This window comes from Ornithodoros turicata, chromosome 9 (genome assembly GCF_037126465.1).
Source record: "Ornithodoros turicata isolate Travis chromosome 9, ASM3712646v1, whole genome shotgun sequence".
Taxonomy (NCBI): domain Eukaryota; kingdom Metazoa; phylum Arthropoda; class Arachnida; order Ixodida; family Argasidae; genus Ornithodoros; species Ornithodoros turicata.
Window position 1 is genome coordinate 35,500,757 of NC_088209.1, and position 21,436 is coordinate 35,522,192.

The following is a 21,436-nucleotide window of genomic DNA, read 5'->3' on the forward strand; positions in this document are numbered from 1 at the left end:
CCAAACTGAACAAGGCTTCTCTGACGCGTCATACCTATACAAATCCATTACTGGACGAAATCGCTTGACATTTGCTCCTTTTGCTCCACTTTGTAGCTACATTAGCTCAATGAACTGATTAAGATGTTGCGTACTTCCTTAAGCCGATAGAATATCTCTGAAATCGATAGCCCGTCAAACACTAATAGTTCGTGATATTTTGTGGCTTTACGCCGTGAGACAAAAATGATCACGAGCCATGTCACTGATTGGTTGATTGATCGGTCTGTCGATTAATCGTTTTAACCTGAGGGTTTTCAACGTGCGTCGAGTCCCCCGCGGAACACGGCGTGCCTAAGCAACTTGATCAGAGGCATGGGACGAATGAGTAAAAGCATCTGCCAGACGAATCGACCAAATTCCCCCCTGAAGTCTGCCCAGGACGCACACTACTCCCTCCTGTCCCCAACTCCTTCCTGCTGGCCTCTCTCCATCTGTCCATGCCTACGCCGCTCATAGCCGCAGTTGCTTCGCGGTGCTAACACGGAATAAACAGAGCTACTTGTGCACCCCGCCACCAAGTTGCTGGTGTCCTCGGCCGATTTCGAACCCGCTACCTTGAGATCAGTAGGCGTCCGTCAGATTAATAACGCTGTCACACGGGCAGTGTTCAACAACCATTGAGATCAATGACCATTGAAAATGCAGGTAGCACCACCTAGCGTGTAATGTGTCAACCTATCAGGAAACATTGGATCCAATGCTCGTTGTTGACGCGTTACACGCTTGGTGGAGCTACGCGCATTTTCATTGGTCGTTGGTTTCAATGGTAATTGAAGACTGCCCGTGTGACAGCGTTATAAGTCCCCTCACAGAAGGTCAGTTCGATACATAGCGATGATGGTGACGGTGATGTGATAAAGAAAAAAATGGTGATGCGTCTGTCCACGAAGTCTAACTGGCTACCCCAGTACGCTTACACACAGAAAGTACAAACAGATGATAGATGATGAACAGAGATGAAGATGATGTAGTTCAACATTCGACCAAGTGAGTGTAAAATGTCGGAATCGCTGGGGGCACACGCAGCACACATTCAGCGAGTCATAGAATGTCCACAAGCCCAGTTGTACGTAGAAAGTCTTCAAGTGCCCTTAGCGCCTTGTCGGACGACGGAGGACCTAACAGTTTCGCGATGTCGAAGACTCGGGAGTCCACACGAGACAGTCTCGCCTGTAATACCCTTCGAGCATCAACGTATTTCCGACAGCTGAGAAGGACGTGTTCTACGTCCTCTACAACGCCACACTCACTACAGTTCGCAGAGTCTCGCTTTCCCACTTTGAAGAGAAGACATGCGCTGTACGGTACATTGAGCCGTAGCCTATGTAGGACAGTCGTCGTTTGTCGCGTGAAGGAAGGTGGTACTCGAAAGCGTAACTCTGGATCGACCTTGTACATTATGACCTAGAAACGCAGGCCGGTATATCTTTCATATACGGTGAACCCTCGTTATTATGACCATGGTCGTTCCCGAATATTTTAGTCATAATGCGGAATTGTCATATTAACGGGGGGATTTGCACAGGTCTCCTTTCATCCTTTCATCATCCTTTCATGTGAATCTTTTTGGAATGGGGAACTCAATTGCAGGGAAACATCCCACATCATCATCATCATCATCCATTCATCTATGTTGTTGCTGTTGTTGCAGGTGTTTCACTGCATTGTTCCCCAGTAGTATGTTCGTAAAGCGCGTATGTCAGGTTATCGGGGGTCATATTAACGAGGGTTCACTGTATTTGATTTATTTTGTACGGAGTGTACGACCTTTCCACGGTAAATAAGAAAAACGTTTAGGCTCACTTTGTGACACGCGCAGTTCCAAACACGCAACGATCTGTGTATTCACATACACACACTAACTTGACGTAACGGGAGAAAACCAAAATTTAATATGACGTTTCGACGCCTATTCGGGCATCATCATCAGAACGATCTGCAACGCGGCTGAAGGACCACACAGCGAAATAATCACGCAGTGAACCGTCCGTGCACTGAAAACTCCTACAACCATAATGTCCTAGATTCTCCAAAACTAAATTGCACGGCGAGCATTCTAGTAGCAGATAATCACAAAGCTGCGCAACATTAGCTCGCGTGCAGTGGATGACGCCAGTGCTACATGTGCGACGAACCGGCTTTATGTGTGTTGAAGATGTCAAGGTTGTTTTGACGGAAGGGTTCTTATAATGATAATCGACCTTGGCCGTTCGATTAACACGTATGAGACGACAACGTTTATGCGTGGCTGCAGTCATATAATGCGTTATTATTAAAGCGCTAATCTCTCAATGCTTCATATGACTTCATACATCCCAGTGTGATCAACTAATTCAGTGTATTCGATATGGTAGGATAAGTGTTCTACGGCGAGAACAACACTGTGAGACTGGTATACGTAGTGAAGCGCGACAATGCTGAGAGGAGCATACATAGAGTGATGCAACCAATAGGACCAAGAGCGTAGGGCGGGGTTTAAAGTGCCGTTCTTAGGCGGTACTCTCTTTGCCGAATTCGAATCCAAGGAAGTTTCTGCGAATCCACCAATCTTACAAATCTCGAATCTTTCGAATCCTTTCTTTAAAAAGAGTTTAAAAAGCTAAGAGAAAATGAAAACTTCTACTGAAAAAAAAGTGTTTTGAAGCAGAATATGCTACATTTGTTTGACGAAAAAAAAAATTACATAATAGTTCAGTTTCCGAAGAAAATATACCCATATAGTAGTTAATTTATTTAACACGTTGTTCATCGACTACAAGAAATACATAAATTCTCGAGCCTGAATTATTTCCATAAAGCTAAAGCAACAATCAAAAGCGAAACCATATTACTTTTAAACTCATAATGTAACACTTCCTGTCTGAACTCCTTCAGCTCAGAGCAATGTAAACAAACAAACAAGAAAACAGCGGTCGGTCAATGAGGCCTTCGGCGGACTCCGGAGGCGCCAATAGAGGAGTTCAGAAAATCCCAGTGCTCTTTGCGAACGCATTGCATTCTGGGCGCTTGCTGAGCGGAGGAACAAAGAATAATCCTTCGCTTTTGCACACCTTGACACGTCGTGGACAATGAACCGGTAGGGAAGAAATCGGAACAGTTTGGGGGGCCACCCGTTTCTTTCGTATTAGTAAACTCCCACAGTTCAAAGCGACGCTAAGCATTCTGGGATTTTCTGAACCCGTCCATCTGAAAAAGAAAGGAACAAATGTGGTTGGTGGATTCGAAAGATTCGATTCGCCGTTTGGGGCACTGGGATTCGTATTCTCGAATCTCGAATCCTAGGATTCCTAGGACAGGATGCCTAACAGGATGCCTAGGATTCGCGGCTTCGATTGGCCCATCCTTATCATATACTCTTGTACGGATAAAGAGTCGAGGATCATCTAAACGAAAGGACTGCGAGACTTTTCTTTTCTGACCGCGTTTCTTCGCGAGTGTGGGAGAGTTAACGAAAGATGGACATTGCAATTGTTCACTGGAGTCACGTCCCAGAGCAGCCGCGGACAGTTATCATCATCACAACGCTCTGCCCTTGGACGACCTTCTCCGTGCTGCGGAGTAAACGATCGTTGACCCGGTTTCTCGGTGTGACAATCATACATGAGGTCAGAGTGTATCTTATAGCCAGGTTTGTTTGAACAATGCCAACGTTATTATCCGTGTAAGACCATGGCCGAAATGGGATGTGCAGAAATAGAATTGTAATCTGGGGAGGGCAATGCAGGACGTCTTATTAAGGTCACCTGCACATGGTTTGGATTAGAGTCTCTGACTGACTCTGAGTCAGTGACTCTAGTTTGGATATGCCGTTATATGTTAGCAGCACAGTTTGTAGACCCTGAAGATTGCAGGCTTGGATTGAGTCATGTGCTGTACTTTCAGTACTCGCACTACTTTCGAACTCTACTGTATTCATAGGGCCCTGTGTTTTCAAGTTTTATGCTTTTTGAAAATCGGGGTAACAATGGGGTTTTATTTCAGGAGCCGTAAAACAGGGTAAAATCGGGTGATATTGGGTGGAAAAGTATATATTTGGGCTGGAAAGATCCGTTGTTAGATATAACATGAGATGCGAAACAGTTGTGCTGAATGTCCAACGCTTAGTACTCTCCAGTGCCCGTATTGGTGGCTGTATTGGCACTTTGCCAAGTTAGTTTTGGGTCTTTGCTCTCCCCGACGAACTCATGCACCCTCTACGTAGACCCTTCATCCTGTATCCTCCATCCGCCTTCTTTTCTTTTCTTTTTTTTTGCTATAGTCGTGACGACGCCCACTTCAGTGTGGCCAACATCGGCGAGCCACCCCCCCCCCCCCTAGTTTTTTGGGTATTTTTCGGGCTTTATCCCAAGTGAGGATGATGATGCAAATCGTGGGGCAAAAACGGTGATGGTGATGCTGATGTGATAGAGAAAAAAATGGGGACGTGAGTTTCGACGACGTCGAACTGGCTACCCCAGTACGCTTACGCACAGAAAGTATAAATGGATGATGAGATGATGAGAACACAAAGACGGATTTTACCCTAAAAACACAAGGCCCTATGTATTCACTATATGTACTTTCGAATTGATCGTCCTGTTTGATGAACGCAGTTTGTTTTCGTTTCCGGCTTTCGTTATAGACTATTTTTGGGTTCTATTGTAGTGTCTAGACGACAATTTGTATCCAGCGAGCTGTGACTGACTGTCGCTCTGTGTCGACCGGAACTTCTATTGGACCCCGCATGAAAATTGGACCCCGCACAAGAGGACAATTATGGGATCGGTTTCCTGTTGAAATCAAAATGGTAAAGGGTGTTACGGTTTTTAAAAGTTTTTACTTCGACTGAAACCTTTCGAAATGGATAGTTTGATGTATTTGTCTTTAAATGTTGGTTGCGTATTCGTGGAATGCACAACGTAAGCCTGTTACTGGCATTAAAGAACGGGAGCTCTTCCGAGAGCAGTGAGATTCGAACGAGAACACTGGGATTTTATAACGTGTATAGAGTATAGGTATGTTCTTGATTTATGAATCCTTTTCACTGTCGCAGGTGTATTCGTGGTCGTACTGTAGGCCTTTTAGAAAAAAAAATATATGAAAAATAAAACCTTCCTTCATATCTTAAACATTTTTATTGGAGACTGGAGAACGGGACAATGCGCAATGCTTGACCAATAACTTAAATATTTTTATAGCCCTTAAAAGCTGCCTTTACAACCGTGCAACGAGGCAATAAAATGTAACGTGCGTGTGGCTTGATGTCCTGGAAGAACGATGTGCTCGGTGAGAGAAAGAGAGAAAACACACACACAAACAGTTTACGAAGTGCATGGACCCGTAAATTCCTACTTCACAAAGTAAATAAAGTATAATGATGTACCGGTGCTTCACAACTTTAGCTGACCATACCCCCCTTGCCTGTTCACTTGAAACATTATTTTTAAACGAAGGTAGATCGTCCAACTGCGACGACATTGTATAGCTACATTTGAATTTTGCAGTACTTTTTTCTTATTACTTCGTGAAAAAATTTAGAAAGTCCACTTCCGCTCCAGATGCGCCGCGTTAGTTTCCGGACGGTGCTTGCCGGTGACATCAGAGTAGGCGAATGCTTCGCTGCCCACTGGCTATAAGCTGTTCCACCGCTCGAGCACGGCAAACCCCGTCCCTGAAATAGAAAGAAAGACGGAGGAAAAAATAGCCCGATGACCACTCTTACGCCTCTCACCGGTCACTCCGCGACATGTGCGGCCGTCCTCTTCACGGCCCACTGGACGCACAGGGTTCGATAACCGACCACAGACCACATCGAAAGGTGTTTATGCAATCTTCGAGTTCCTGTCTAAAAGACCTCGGCGAAAAGCCACGCGCTATACACCGTTGACTGCTGAAACAATGTAGTCATGCACTCCCTTAGTACTATACTGCGGGCTTCATAACAGGTGTATATGCTGGACAATAGTAATAATTCGTTGCCTTACGTCGCGAGACAACTATGATTACTGGACAATAGGGTACCATAAAATTATACCGGTACTGTCCACGGCCATACATATTTTGGTGGGTGATGTTTATTTTGTTAGAATGCTCATTTGGTGCCCTTTTTGTACGCGAGTCTCACGTGTCTAAACTGCGACTTTTTTTTTTTTGCTTTTCTTCCGATAAGTTTAGCGCTTATGCAAGCACGTCAGTAAAAAAGACTCATTCTGAGGTGTATTGTGTGAAGCCACAAATTAAAGGACAAATTTCTCCCATTCATGGTCATTTCATGTATTTGTTGTTGTTGTTGTTGTTTTTGCGAGATGAATATCAATTTAGGTCCAACGACGAATGTCCGAGTCGAGAGCTCTTTTCCCACAAGCTAACCAATAAGCGATGTATCGCGTCCCCATAAATAATTCTGATGACACGGCGCGGTAAAAGAAGCACTACCGAGCAAGTTTCCTCCCTCATCATCACCTGGACAGCTATGACAATTTGCTTTACAGCCTCTCATTTCACTCTTCAAATTCAGCAACGATACGGCAGTTTGTTGCGTTCGGCTACGTCTTATTGCTATATGCGTGTCCTGTCAGATGACTTTCGGTGAGGGACGGGACAAGACGTTATCCACGCTCCTTACCGTGCTTCCATTTCCGGCTCAGTGATCACGATTACGGGTCTTCTCACTGACAGCGCAAAATAAGGATACACCCAACTTCCTCGTTGGTTGTCTATATGGTTGCGAAGACGCCTCGTCAAGAATGCGTTGCTCCCAACGCACGAAAACATGAAGCACAATAAATAGAAAACAGGTGGTGGTTGTCGTTTATTCTGACACCGGCTCTTCCCTCGCCTTTTTCTTTTTTTTTCTTTCTTTCTTTTTTCTTTCGTAAACTGGTTTGCGCGCACATCCAATGGCTGCCAAAGATTCTTCAATCATCCAAAAGTACATGCCCTGGTACGTAGTGCCTTCGGTGTTTCTCTCGAGGCTCCCGCATTCCGAAAATTGCTTTAGCCAGGTGAACTTCCGCGAGGGCTATGCCCAGGCATTGTGTGTGTTCGCTGGTGGGAAGGCCTTGTAGTAGCTTTAATGAAATGTGCTGCGTTTATGTAATTTTATGTGGGAATCAGAGTGGGATGGGCCGAGCTAAAAACAAAATTATGTCGGCGTGTTCATGGTTCGACTGTACTGTGTGTCGTACCTTTTTTGCGAAAGTATATCAGACCGTCATTCTGAGATAATATTTCGGGCGACTTGTGTTGCATGAGAGGCACATTGAAGACTCGTCTTTTTGGTATCACCTGGTAAAAATTTCACATAGTATATAAGCCGATCACTTCCTCGAAAGCGCGAAAGCACGTTATGTATTGGCGTTGTTCTAAACGTACATTCGCTTTGTATAATCTGGAAACAGAACTTCAAGACTGCGTAAAACCTTATAAAAAAATCGACTACTTTCGTCGAATTTGTTATCAAAATGCAAATAGCGTGAGTGAGTGCGAGCGGGCAAACTCAGTTTACCAGGTGGTATTTTTTTAGAGTGTCGGTATAGAAAGGAGAATTGTCCCCTTTTCTTTTTTTACGATGAGTCGCTCGCTCAAAAGCCAAGTTATGACGTCCAGATTGTACAGACGCTATCATACACCAGGCCTGTTACAGTAGTACATACGCGCATTGAAGGACACTCAGTAATCTACTTAGACAACGCAAGGCCATGCTTTTGCAACTGTGGCGCAAAATGCTTATCCGAATCGCCGGGACGGGGGTATTTGCTGCCCCACCTATGCGCCATTTTTACCTTTGTATATGTGAATCATTTATAACCCAGTGCGCCCCTCCCTTGGAGGAGTTGGAGAATTTACAACTATTTTTCTTTTACGGGACACATGATCAGACTGTATAAGACTGACGCTAAGTGAATAAGGCTATATCGCGTTTACTTCTAATGTACTTTTTATGCTTCATTGAGTCATTGTAGTGAGCCACGACAGGACGCACAAACGCACACACAGAAACGATGATGAGATGGGGCTGATGCCGGCCAGCAGGGGCACGACGGGACAAGTTGAACGGAGCATATAAGAAGTCAGGCCTTTACGTTCAGTTGACATAACTATATAAGAGGTCAGTCGTTCTGGTCACGTGACTAAAAAATATCACGTGATTGATCGACTGGCTAGTGAATATACGTTAGTGCGCATTGTGCGAGTCTTGGAGACAAATAAAAGAAAACAGGAATGAGGCGAAGTAACAACGTGTTTCCTTTCCTTTATTTAAATATTCAGGAAGTTCCCGTCAACCTAACGAACCGGGTGTCGGCGGAACGACTGTCTCCCATATGACACTCCGTGTCACACAGAACGTTGTCTGTAGCACGTTCCGGTTCCAGAAGTCACGCGGCTTCAGACAGCCTTTCCGGAAGCTTCTGAGCAGACGCAGCTTCCTTCAGCTTCTCCTCTCCGGTTCAGGATGCTTCATGGTCCGTGAAAAAACGCATTCTGAACGTGTACTACCGCTTCGTAAAGCTCTAAATTTTGCTCATAGAGCTGTGGTTCAATTTTAAACATTAAGCTTGTCCATCTGCCGTATAGCGTTACACCCATGCAGGGAAAATGATATTTGTTTTTCTACTGACCGGTTCATATCTGGAGTGCCATGCTATTCACTGGCGACACAGGTTCCTTTTTAATAACATTAAACGCCATCAAGAGGCCCACGTACTAAAGTTGGATGTATCTTACATTTAAAGAGGACAAACGGCAGCCTCCATACAGTATTTCGAAATGTAGTAATATTTCGTTCGTTTTCGTCTGGACTTGTTTTAATATGCTTTAAGACCAGGTGCTTTCTGGGTAGGTTGCCAGCTCTCAAAACAATTACCTCTTCCAGTAGCGTTGCCGTGCGCCTTTTGGTTTTGAGAGTAAAAAATTTCTAATAATCTGAATGCAGAAGGGTAGAAAATCCAACGAACCGGTAAGGAAGTAGGAAGGGAAGTGCCTCAGGACGCGGCTCTGGTCCTGAGGCACTTTGCTTTATGATAATTTGAATGTTTCTTTCGTGAAAAGAAACTTCTGTGTAGGCTAAAATTAGGAAACCATTGTCTCTTGTACAGTAGAAAATGAGTGCAAACTACGACTACATACTCCACGCAGAAAATGGGAGCGAGATTAGGCATTTCACGAGCGAATTGGGTTGTGGCGAACCCATCAAGCAGAAAATTCCGTTACGGTAAATGCCGTTCAATCCGTCCGTGTGGAACGGCACGAATGACGTCAAAACCTATACCGCATTAAGCGCTTAATGTCATTTTTCACGCTCGTGCTACATTAACGGTGCCAATGTCCTGATATTACAGTTTACTCACTCGTTCCTCGTGCGAATTGACCCCAACACACCTATACTGCCTGCCTTCGAAGACGCCAAGGCCGTTAGAGTCCGTCATCCATCGCTTGCGACTGAATGTCCCGTTCGCAGCAGCATTCCTTCATAAGATAGGTGTCGTTGGATCGCCGAACTGTTCAACTTGCGGAAGTGTGGAGATCACGGAGCACGTGCCTGTCATCTGCCGATTCGACTCTAGTCGGCGGACACTGAAGAACGCCCTCACGAAACTTGACAACCCATGTAAACAACGAAGAAGACCCAGGTTCGATTCCTGGCGTCAGCGCCTCTTTTCCCTGAGTTGTTGCATTCGTTGACAACCCACCTTCTATTAGTGTTGGGAAGGTACTGGTGAGCTGGCCAAAGCAGTACCAGCAGCCTGCGCTGGGTGCACCGGCGAATTACCTCAAGGACATACGTGCTGAAATAATCTCTTAAATCTTTCAGTGCATGCTTTCACACGTCAAGCGTCCTGGAACAGCTGGTCGCACCCAGTGCGACCTACGTTTCCATTTTTTTCTTTCTGCTTATTCTACTATTCTATGTTTTACTCATGTAAGCTCCGGGTGCCGAATGTTGGCTCTATGCACCTGCATGTTATGCTCTATACTTTTTGTCCCAAGTGGTTCATATACAGCCAGAATAAAATACTCAGTTCATACTTCTGAACCACTCAACATAGCAACTGCTGATGATGAAAGCTGAAAGTCACTGAACAGGTACTGGTGACCATCGTACCATAGTTCATTTCTTAGGCATTTTGAGGCTTTGTATGTGTTTGTCCTTTCTACGTTGTTCCAGCCTCAGAACATCAGTTCTCTCTCGTATAACAACTGCGTTCGCTTCATCACTTTGAACAGTGCGGGTCATAGTTCCTTTTTAACTCGAGCTCCGTTTCGTGCATCTTACCCCCTTTTGTGATACGGAATTCATTCAAGCTTTCTTCCGTTCGCTCTTTCGCTACGCATCGTTTCCACAGCAGTGCATGTTGTCACGCTATAGCATCACTCAGGCTGTGGAACACACGAGTCAGCATCACATTTCTGAGTGCTTATTTCCCCACACGTGCACTAGAGCGTGTAACTACGGCGGATACACGGCAGCATCGAGAGCGAACCACCACCCACTTTCTCCACACATCCTCCGCATTCGCTGCCAGCCTCAGTCATGCGTGCTCTGACACTCGCCTAAGACCTCGCCGCGTGTTCCTCAGTCTCGTGAGCGTTGGCACGCGCAATAAAGATGAAAAAAAAAAAAAGAAGATATTACGGTGTCTTTTTTCGGAAACATTGCTTCATTTAGCTCAAACAGAAAGTAGAAGACAGCGATTACTACAAATGTACTTTAGTTTCCTTTCAAGGCGGACGTGATTGGGCACTGAAGCAGGAAGGCTATGGAGACAAAAAAGAAAAAAAGTAGTATTTACGTCACGGAAATTATCGGACGAGAGAATTCTCCTAGAACAACTCGAAAATATAGCTTTAGCGGAGGTGTATAATCAATTCGACTTCCTTCCGATTGTTGATCGACTCAATGACATACTTAGTCGTTTTCCAGTGGCTAACCCAAATGGGTGTATCGCTCCCATTTTATGTTCTGCTTACTCCGCATGAAAACAATGGTTTTCTTTGTTTCTCTAATGTTACCTCAGGTCCGACCGTATACCGCTAAAACACGCCTATTTGAGCCACCTTCATGCCCGTTTGCAATCCGCTCGTAAGATTGTGTGTGCCCTATTGTTTTCTCTATTGCGGCTAGGATAGTGAGCAGTGGCAAACTTCCGTAGTCAACTACACTATTTGTTGCTGTTGTAACCGCTCTCTCTCTCTCAGGATTGCTGCCCGCGCGGGTAGCTGAGAGGGTAGCTTTCTTGGTTAGACTTCGGGCAGTATGTGATTTGGTCACGGAAGAGAAACCAATGTGCATCGAGTTCCAATCGGCATTATTTCTTTGTGCGCGTGCGGTAACGTTGCTCTCGGTTCGGACGGCGAAGCGTAACGTACTCTTGCGCTCGATAAGAGTTACCGACTTTGCATCGTTTCTCACAGCGTTTATGTCATGCGCTTAGGGCGAACCTGAACCGCTGTGGTGTGAATAAGGGTCTTACGATATTGTACACAGACTCGCAGTTGTTGTCACAGGCTGACGCCTCGCTTGCTTTGCCCCGGCTTTCATCATTTTGAATTGTTGCGTTGCGTTGCTTCTAGTATCGAGGCGTGTATCTAAGCAAGCCCGAAGGGCCAGCTTCGTCCTGCTCCGCTCGCTAAGAGACACGAGAGACATATGTAGTTGGTTGCTTTTCCTTCGTACATCTTGCTAGTGCAGTGAAAGCACACTTCACAGGAGAACGCCATGGAAGGACGGGAGTACTAATAATCTCTTGTCCCACTGCCGAAACTCGCGCAGATCCTTTTTCTTATGAATTCAGTGTTAGCGCGGCGAAGCAACTGTGGCTGTGAGCCGCGTTCAGTCGTGGACAGATGGAGAGAGGACAGAAGGAAGGAGTGGGGATTGGTGTGCGACCTGGGCCGGCTTCAAAAGGATCTTTACTCGATCTTTAATCACGATTCACAGGAAGCTATGCCCTCAGACAGCACAGCCGGTACGGCGATGCGAACCCAGTCTCGATGTGGAGAGCGATGCGCAGATCTAGGAAGTCGTGCAGAACTATATGCTCCTTCCAAGTGACTGCCGAGCATCATGCAGCTCTGTTGGACAGAGAATCTACACTACAGCGTACAGTGGCACTACATGTGTACTACAGTGTTCAGTACAGTACAGTACATCTACAACGAACCGCAACCATGTGAGCGAGGAGAAACACACATCCATGAGAGAAGAACCAAGGGAAGAACTGCGTATTTTAGATTGTTTTTCGAGATCCTCACAAGCGCGGGGAACTGAAACCTGATCTTGCACTAAACACCGAATCACGTCTGGCACGAAATAGATAAGATAACATAAACGTAGCAAGCTGGTCAATAAACTGCATGATTAACAAAAACAGGGGAGAACAATACGACGCGGTCTTCGGGACGTCTCGGGCTTCTTTTATCGCGCCGGTTCGAAGACCTTACATTAACTGCGACTGATATACCTATGGTACTCCCTGTATTATGTGCGTGCTTCCAGCATTGTAATCTTTCTTTCTCACGTGTGTATACCCCATTACCTCAGCTAAGTATAGCAGGCAGTCGTCCACTCAAAGTGATAAGCTCAGGGTGGAGTGTTTGCTTTTGTTCCGGGCGCTGGGTAGTCTGGTCTTTTATGCGCGAGCGATAGGCCACTCCGAGCAGTAAAAAACGACTTCGTTATCTGTATAGATTGTAAGTACAACGATCTGTTGAATCACGGACCTTCCTTTAACGACTCTGGCATTGTTCCGTTGCCTGAATGGGCAAGGTCAATGGAGCCACATTTTGAGTACAAGTGCACGAGCGAGTGGTTTCGCGAGCTCTCTGTCTGCACTCCAAAGAACGTCGCAAAACGCATGAAGGCCAACCACTGCACAGAATGATATCTGTATCACTCGTGATTTGTGAAAAGCGCGAGGCGCACGCCTTTTTGTGACAATTGGCAGTTACTGTGAAACCCTCAGTGTTTACGAGCCCGTAAGCTTTTGAGGGCACGATTTCGATCAAGAATTGACACTCTGTGCTGCAGCTTTATCGCAAGCTTCATCAATGCACGGGTCGCTATAAGCATTTGAACTAATTTGCAGCACGACCGTGCGCAACGTGCCTTTGTCAATCAAATGTGTTACCAGTAATCTCGCGCTTGTCACGAAGCAAATTAATCAACCTTCTAATTATATAGCGTCCAGAATTCGCGAGATTTAGCGGCCGCGAATATATGTTGCCTACGCTCGATTCTATCTCTCGGATTCTATCTCATTACGGCCGAAGTCTCATTACGACCAATAATCCTTTCATCCCCAAGTGTCTCATTACGGCCAAAAACTCAGTTCGACCGAAGTTGTCTCGTTACGGACAACGGTGAGATATACGGCCGTAATGAGATGTTACTCCTACTTCGGAGGTATTGTCCTCTTCATTTCTTTATCCCTTAGTCTGGCTTCCGCCATCTGGGATATTTCTCGAGGATTGATGTCTTTTGATGATTTGGAGTATCCAGTCCTGATCGCGTCAGAACTAACTACTCCACGTTGTTTTCTTTTCTCCTCTAATCTAATTAATGTACGGAATTACGCGGTTGTCATGCACACGAAGCGCTATTACGCGTGTTTCTTCACGAGCACTATTACGTGCTAAAATTATACCAAAAAGATCACAAGAGCTGCGGTGCGGGGTAGTTGGTATACATGGTCACTTCTAAATACCAATCGTATACCATTTATACCAAAAATAACCATATATACTTTATTAGCACAGCGCTTGTGTACGTTTTTCTAGCACAGAAAGCTTACATTTCACCTCTTACGGATAAAAAGCTAAATTAAAAAGGGATGGTCTTGGTCAAATGCGGCTCCAACGTCCATTTACCTACGCATATGCCAGCAAAATGACCTCAAACAAACGAGAGAGAGTTTTTTCTTTTTTTTTAATGGACGCCATTCATGGTCTATCCATTTACGTGTATTCACCCCAGCGCATAAGTTCCATAAAAAGCGACAGGATGCTCTCCTCTAAAGCGAGACTTTGTAACAGAATGCTTTTTTCCTTTTTGTGTGAGACGAATAAAGTACCGCTTTCCTGTGCATCCTTAAATCGCATTTCATGCCCGACTGCCATTTTTAATTAATGCTCAGAAAAGATGATGATGATGATAAGAAGTAAAAAGAGCAAATGCTCTATTGTATAGAGGTAGAGCTGCAGAATTCTAGTGTCGTATAGCATAGTATGTGTGCCTACTCAGTGTAAGGCTGCAACACAAAATGTTGCACGAAGTTCGTCATTAGTATATAACGACATCGGCATTGCACGCGTAAAACTATATAGCCGGATGTCATACAACTCGTCCAATATATGAAGAATGTGATCGGAAATTGGAAGAACCAGTTTGTCTCAATCATTGTCTTGGTTTATTTGTTTTTGGTGTATAGGGAAAAATAATTTGGAGAATGTGGCGTTCATGAATGAAATAGTTCACTTAAATGTCCAGCGAAGCAAAGGAAATGATAGTTGAGGTGTGGAAATGAAAAGAAAATAGCAGTCACGTGTCACATACGTCACATGATTTCCATCCTCTTCTTCTCACACGTACTGTATGGTTCTTGTGCTCTTGGATTCAGTTTGGATTCAGTTGGATTTCTGGTTGTTTATGTGGCTGACACTTCGGAAATTTGATATAACATTTTTGGCGTTACGGTTTGGTGCGGGGTTAAATTAATGAAATTAAAGTAATTTAATTTTAAACTATTAATTTGTTATCTATGACAGCTCTTTCATTACTCATACATTAGCTGTTCGTTTAGTTTAGTTAGTTTTTATTTGTTATCTATTACAGCTTTTATTTTACTAATTAGTCGATTAAATTAAATTGACAAATTCTACGTCTGGGACCTCACGGACCCCTCCAGTGGTAGCCCCCCTAAATTTTGTAAGTCTTTTGTCAGCCAGTCTATCTTCTACATATTTCTGCACTTCTTCATTCATTTTTCTTGGATTTCATTAGCACCCAGCTTTAAGGCTATAGAGTAGCCGGCACCTAATGTTGATGGAGTCTGCACATGTCCACGTTTTTCTCTTTTCCAATTCCATTATCCGCGCGTTGTCACCGTCGATAGCTTATTAACGTTCATAACCGTATACTGGACCAGTTCAGTTCTACCAGTTCAGTTCTACCAGTTTAAAGTAATCTATGGGTGCAGTTCCTGTACTCTTTTGTATAACATATAGAGGCAACAAACTTTTGTAATTTTTTTCTTTCATTTCAGAAAGAGAGAGGGAAGTATATAAGAAAATTTGGACTAGTGAATAGAGAACTCAGCTTACTTTGTCTGACGGTTACGACATATGTTCCACTGCTTATGATTAACGTAAATAGGCATGTAAGAGAACGTTCTGACATACTCATTAACTCCAACATTATTTCATTTCAATGCCCTGCGTCCGAAACACGAGCTCTGAATTCTGACTAGGACAGGGCTGCTGTCACTCTTCCGTATATCGCCCGGCAACCGGTCAAGCCCGTAAAAAAAAAAAGAGCAACATCTTCCTAGTTAGCCCGAAATAAGCTTGCGAAACGCAGCCAACCAGGAGAAACTGAGAAAAAAAAAATATGTGGGACTGTCTACAGGGATGGCGCACATAACGAGGGGTTGAGGTCATGCCAGGCCACTTATTCTCTTCCTCTCTCACACACACACTCGCACTTGACGATCCCGCACAAGGACGACACGACGAGGACGGTACGAGAGGTCACAATTAACATCCCCTCCGGGAATGTCTAATATGTGCGTGTTTCTACGAAAACACAAAAAGCCCATCAGTCTTTCAATACATTTTTCTTCGCTGCTCTCATTCACGGTGTCCATTTTGAGGTCACCCGCAGTTTGTTGCGCGTTGGTTAAAAAAAAAAAAATTCATCTTCTTTCAGTTGACGGCTATGGACTCGAGGAGGCTACGCCGTCGCCTCTTAGTAGCCTCCTATTTCATCTTCTCCTGCCTCTTCTCAACGGCATCAGCAGGTAAGGCGCTTTCCCGTGTTTCGCGAACGGCACATCAGTTATCGCCTGTCACCCCGCAGCGAGGCGGTTCTATTTTCACGGAGGGTTATTCTCCTCGTAGGCATTTTTAAGATGCATCTTCCTTCGCTATTATTTTTATAATTTCGTAAACGAGGTCAATGAATGACTTTTAAGAGTGGCAGCACATCTGAGCGCATCAAAGCTGTCCCTGAAATTTGAGATGACCTAAAACTAAACGTCATAGCTTCGTAAGATGACCGACTTCTGTCCTGGTCAACGTCATATGCTCGGTGCGCATCAACCAGATGAGTCCGGGATCAACAGCGCGTGCTGATATATGCGGAGGCGCGCTGTTACCACTAGAGGCGTGCCCGCGGGCGGCTAGAAATATAACGTTACCGCGCAACATCCTCACGACATCCTCGAGACATCCACGCGACATCCACGCGACATCCTCGTGATATCCTCGTGATATCCTTGTGACATCCTCGTGACATCCTCATGACATCCACGCGACATCCTCGTTTGCGGATAGAAATATAACGTTCTGAAACCCACGCGGTGTCCGAGTGTACTATCTCTTGTATTGCTGCGCCTTTAGCTGCTATTATTTGCTTTTAACTATAATTTGCTATTTTTGCTAATTAGCTATAATTTGCTTTATTATTTATTTTAAGTCTATTTGCTTTTTGAATTTTTTCCCCCGTGTCCTTAACTATTGGACGGCTCGATACTTCTCCTGAAAAAGTTTCTACGCTGAAAAGTAACAACGGTTGTGGCAAAATCTACGTTGTAGAGATTTTTTCTGCACATGCAGTAACCGCGAATTTACGGATGTTTACTCAATATCCGCGCGGATATACCTATTTCATGTGGAGCGCTTTTGTGGATGCGGTATAGCGGATACCGTGCCGATAGGGGTGGTGTCAACCTTATCGCGCTCACTTCTAGCCATGACTCGCAATTTTTAAGACCTTCATGACGCGGGTAGTAAATTGATACATGCATTCCTCTTATAATTGTTTTCAGTCTGTGAAGTGAAAGGTGGCGAGACCGTCATCATTCTGGACGTTCAAGAAAGTAGAGGAAACCGTAAGTGTCCTTTTGCATTCTCATCCATTAAGCGTAGTGAGAACTGTAAGTGCGCCCTTGAAACACTTCAGGCGCTTTATACAATATGGTCACGTTCCAGGAAAGGATCGTATGCAGAACGCTTTACGAAAACACCCGGTAATGTTGTAGGTTACACGACGTTGTGAAAACAGGAACGTGCATATGGGACCGAAGCTGTTACGTGTGTCAGTGACAATTAGCCTTACGGCGAAGCTTGGCTTTACATTCAGAATATAAATGCACGCATACGTTGATGGTGTTGATGTTGTCGAAAACAATAATAGGGAGAGAGCGCACTTATGTGTTCTTGACGGTGGTGTCGTTGGCCTTTGGCAATTGTAAGTTGTCAGTGCGAGAGGTGTTCGAAGCAACAAGTCGACCTAACGGCGTGTACACAGAGATTATGATGGAAAAGGTTGACATTCATTCTCATATCTAGTAATGTTTCGCGCGTAATGGGGTAGTGTACTGCTCTCCGGCGGTGAATCACGCCACGTCATAGTCACGATTTATTTGTTACTGTTGTTGATCGTTGCTGCTGTTACCATATTTCCTGACGATTACTGTGTTTCCACTTGTTAGTACCCTCACATTCTACCGTTTCGTTCTACCATTTCTAAATTTCTTGGAAACAAGAAAATTGCCAAGGAAATTTTTTTGTCAATTTTTGTGTTGGAGAAATCGTTCGCTTCAACGTCGGCAGCAGTTTTGCTAATCTGCTTGCTTCTCAGGTACAGAATCCTAATTAATTAGAATCCACAGACCGACTGCTGTGGCGTCGCTCATGATCTCAGTTGTCTCGCGACGTAAACCCCCAATTATTATTATTATTATTACTAATTAATTAGAAGGTATTAACGTTAGTCAATTAACAAAATTAACGTTAAACGTTAATTACTCAGTTGATATTTCAGTCCGTCGCTTATTTATTCGCCGTTTGTAATATAGTTTGTCGCTCATCGTGAGCGACAAACTGCGACAAACAACCTGGAATAGAAAATCCACTGCTTTCCCGATGACCAGCAGGGTATTTCGTGAAGCATTCGGTACACCACATTCCACATACGAAAAGGGTGTCTTTGGCAAACCTGCGTCCCATGTGGTGTTATCCGATAGCCTCTTTGATTGATTCATTGATTGATTGATTAACTGATTGATTGACAGAAAGAAAAAATGTAGGCACATTTTTTTTGTCCTGGCTTTGTCGCAGTGTCGGAGCCGGGTCGTAATAACACGTCGAACCAACGTTCCCCGAACGTCCCTAATTCACTTGTTCCCGATGATTGATTGATTGATTGATTGATTGATTGAGATTTAAAAAATACGGAAATGTTCCCGATGACAATGATCATTGCACAATTAGTCCTTCAGGACACATGGGAAACTAGCCGTGAATTATTTGTTTCACTACTCATTTTATTCACTTGTGTCATACACGTTGTCATGCTGTGTATTGTCATCGAGCAGGAGAGCTGTGTATTGAAAGTGTACATGGAATTACGAGACTTTAGCGCAGCACTGTATAGTTAAAGTGATGTAATATATGTAGAGCGATGTATGTTATGTACAGTGTGCTGTTATACATGCTTCTATGTCCTGCTTCCTGTCTACCACCTGCTTCGGCCTAGGAGGTCTGGCAGCATTATTTAAATAAATAAAAATAATACGTCATTACCTCTTTCTTCTTTTTTGTGGTCAGCATATTTTCCCATGCCTACAACTATTGAAGTAACCAAACTCGACACCGTCAAGACTAGCATCTGCATATTTTTTTTTTCATTCTTCTTCTACTATAATGTAGTCCTGTTTTAATTGAAATAGGAGTGCAAGAATGGACATGCTGGCTTCATAGTACGACCTTGAATGACACCATGAAGTCAGGGTCATACCAGCCGCACGATTCCACTTGCTTCCAATTTCAAAACTGCCGCAGCACACAGAACACGCGCTGTAACACAGAACTTCCGGTTTATCGATATATATAAAAATAAGTGTCCCCCCCCCTCTTATGTACTCTAGAGACAGAGCAGCGGACGTACCCGGAAGAGCTACCGATTGCAGGCGAAATAGAAGACATTGACCTCAGCATCCAGACAGCGAGCTATGACGTCTTCAGGCTGGACGGCAAAAGCCTAGTTCTCAAGCGACCTCTTGACAGAGATGTAAGCATTCCTTTCCTTTCAGCGCAGCACAGGTGTAACGTCTCTCGCTGAAGGCTAGGAATATAATTAGTCCCCTCATGACTGCTTCGACATGTGGACATTGCATCCTACGTTATAGACACGTCATTATGTTTGCGTGCAAGAAGCGCGGGGCGTAGCAGGAACACGTCGTTGCTTTATCAGACACAGTCTACTACCGTGAAAAAAAAAAGAAAAAAAAGGAAAAGAAAAGAAAATTTGAATGACACCATGACGTCAGTCAAGTGCATGGACTTGAGACGTCAGTCCAGCCTCCCGCCCACCGGCAACTGAACGTGAAAGCTGTCAAGGTGACCTCGAATGCCACGCTTACCCCGACTGCGTTGAAAATGATTGTTCGCGCAATTATACTCGATATCGAACCCTGCCATTTGGAAGCAATTTCTGACAGAGAACTAATACTGAAGAGGCAAGGTCGCTACATTATAAACATGCTATTGAACTCATAGCGCTATACCCGCACATTTGGTCTACGTTAAAAGAGGACTGCCAATCTTGTACCTTACCGCGCTATCCACCTTGAATGGGAGAGCGCATTTTTTTAAGCGTTGAAGGTATACTGACAATGTAGGTCATACCTAAACTGTGGTATCAAGTGGGAGGATCGTTTCCGCCGTAGAGATATACACGGTGGAAAGGTTGACCACGCCTTTGAGACTCGACGTGAGACCTTCGAAGTTATCGGAAGCCGCTACGAAGTCTATGGTGAACTGTTGCTGGGGCTGTGCAAATGTTAGGGATACTTCGAAAACCCAAGCGAATAATTGCGTATTCGATTCGAACTTCGAATTAAACATGGGATTCTACATTCGAATTTCCAATCGAAGCGATTCCGTACCGAATGTATTTGATAGTTTCGAAGCTGCTCTCGCAAGCCCCAGCCCCAGTTTTGTGTTCTTCCTTCCCTTTTCTTTTCTTCTTTGTCTTCTCCTTCTCTTTTCTTCTTTTCCTTTCTTCTTTGCCTTCCCCTTTTCTTTTCTTTTGCTTTCTTCTTTGCCTTCCCCTTTTCTTTTCTCCTTTTCCTCTTCTTTTCCTTTCTTCTTTGTCTTCTCCTTTTCTTTCTTCTTTTCTTTTTCTTTTCTTCTCCCATTCTTCATTTTTTAAAATAGAAAGCCCACCTCCGTCTGGCTGACGTTTCCTTTTTTTTTCTTAATAAACATATCCCCCCTCCCCAGAAAAAAAAGCATCAGAAGAGAGGGTACAACACAAAGTTACTTCCGCTTGATACGAAGATGTGTGTGTACATATCACGTTTGCATGCTATATAACCAAAATAAAATTGTTGTTGTTGTTGTTTGTTACATGCTCTATATCCGTTTATGTGCTGTATCTGTGTTCGGTTCGGTCGTATAATATTCGCTCTGGTATTTGGTTCGGTTGTAAAATTACTATTCGCACAGCGCTACAAAAATCTCAAACTTAGCTTGTCGTGAGTGGCCAACGTTTTGCAAACTTGTTTTGCTCGCCTGAAAGTCATTTCAACGTTTCAGGCCGAAGATATTGCGTCGATACGGCTTCAGGTGCTGTGCCAAGCCAGGTTAGGAAGGATTCAGGTGAGCTGGTTCGGCTGTGTGCCGGAAATTACGGGTGAAAATTTTTACTTTCTTCCGCTGCGTTTCAACTCTGACTAGGAACCGCCTTCGTCATCAGTCTCACACTCAGTGTTTCTTGCAGCCTTTCTCTCAACGTGCCATTCAAGTGCTTGTCCGTGTCAACGACATCAACGATAACCCTCCTGTATTCAAACAATCTCAGTATGAGACGACAGTGTCAGAGGTACGGACGCCGTTGGTGTTCATGGAGTTGTAGCAATGGGTGTGCGTCCCAATGTCACGTTTTTCATTCTCCTCTTATTTCTTTAGTTGGTACCCGTCGGTACGACCATCTTTCGCGACCTGTCTACCATGGACATGGACACTGGCACCAACGGCCTTGTCGAGTACACTACTGTCCGTGGTGACGGAAGCCACGTAAGTTATTAGACGCATTGTAGTGTGTTTCGTATGTTTAGACACCTACTATTGCGCATTATAAATGGCGCACTCAGAACAGAGGTAATGGATGCTGTTACATGGAACCTTGTTT

The 21,436-nt window shown here is 44.4% G+C and overlaps 1 protein-coding gene across 1 annotated transcript in view; it reads left to right on the top strand.

The window, feature by feature from the left end:
* Positions 1 to 21,436, top strand: part of LOC135368764 (cadherin-99C-like) — a 56,356-nt gene that overhangs the window by 22,038 nt on the left and 12,882 nt on the right. The window contains exons 2-7 of the mRNA XM_064602272.1: positions 15,947 to 16,037; positions 17,067 to 17,129; positions 19,170 to 19,312; positions 20,842 to 20,904; positions 21,026 to 21,127; positions 21,214 to 21,321. Of these exons, the coding sequence (XP_064458342.1) occupies positions 15,956 to 16,037; positions 17,067 to 17,129; positions 19,170 to 19,312; positions 20,842 to 20,904; positions 21,026 to 21,127; positions 21,214 to 21,321 (561 nt within the window). The 5' untranslated portion in view covers positions 15,947 to 15,955. The remainder of the gene's footprint in view (positions 1 to 15,946; positions 16,038 to 17,066; positions 17,130 to 19,169; positions 19,313 to 20,841; positions 20,905 to 21,025; positions 21,128 to 21,213; positions 21,322 to 21,436) is intronic.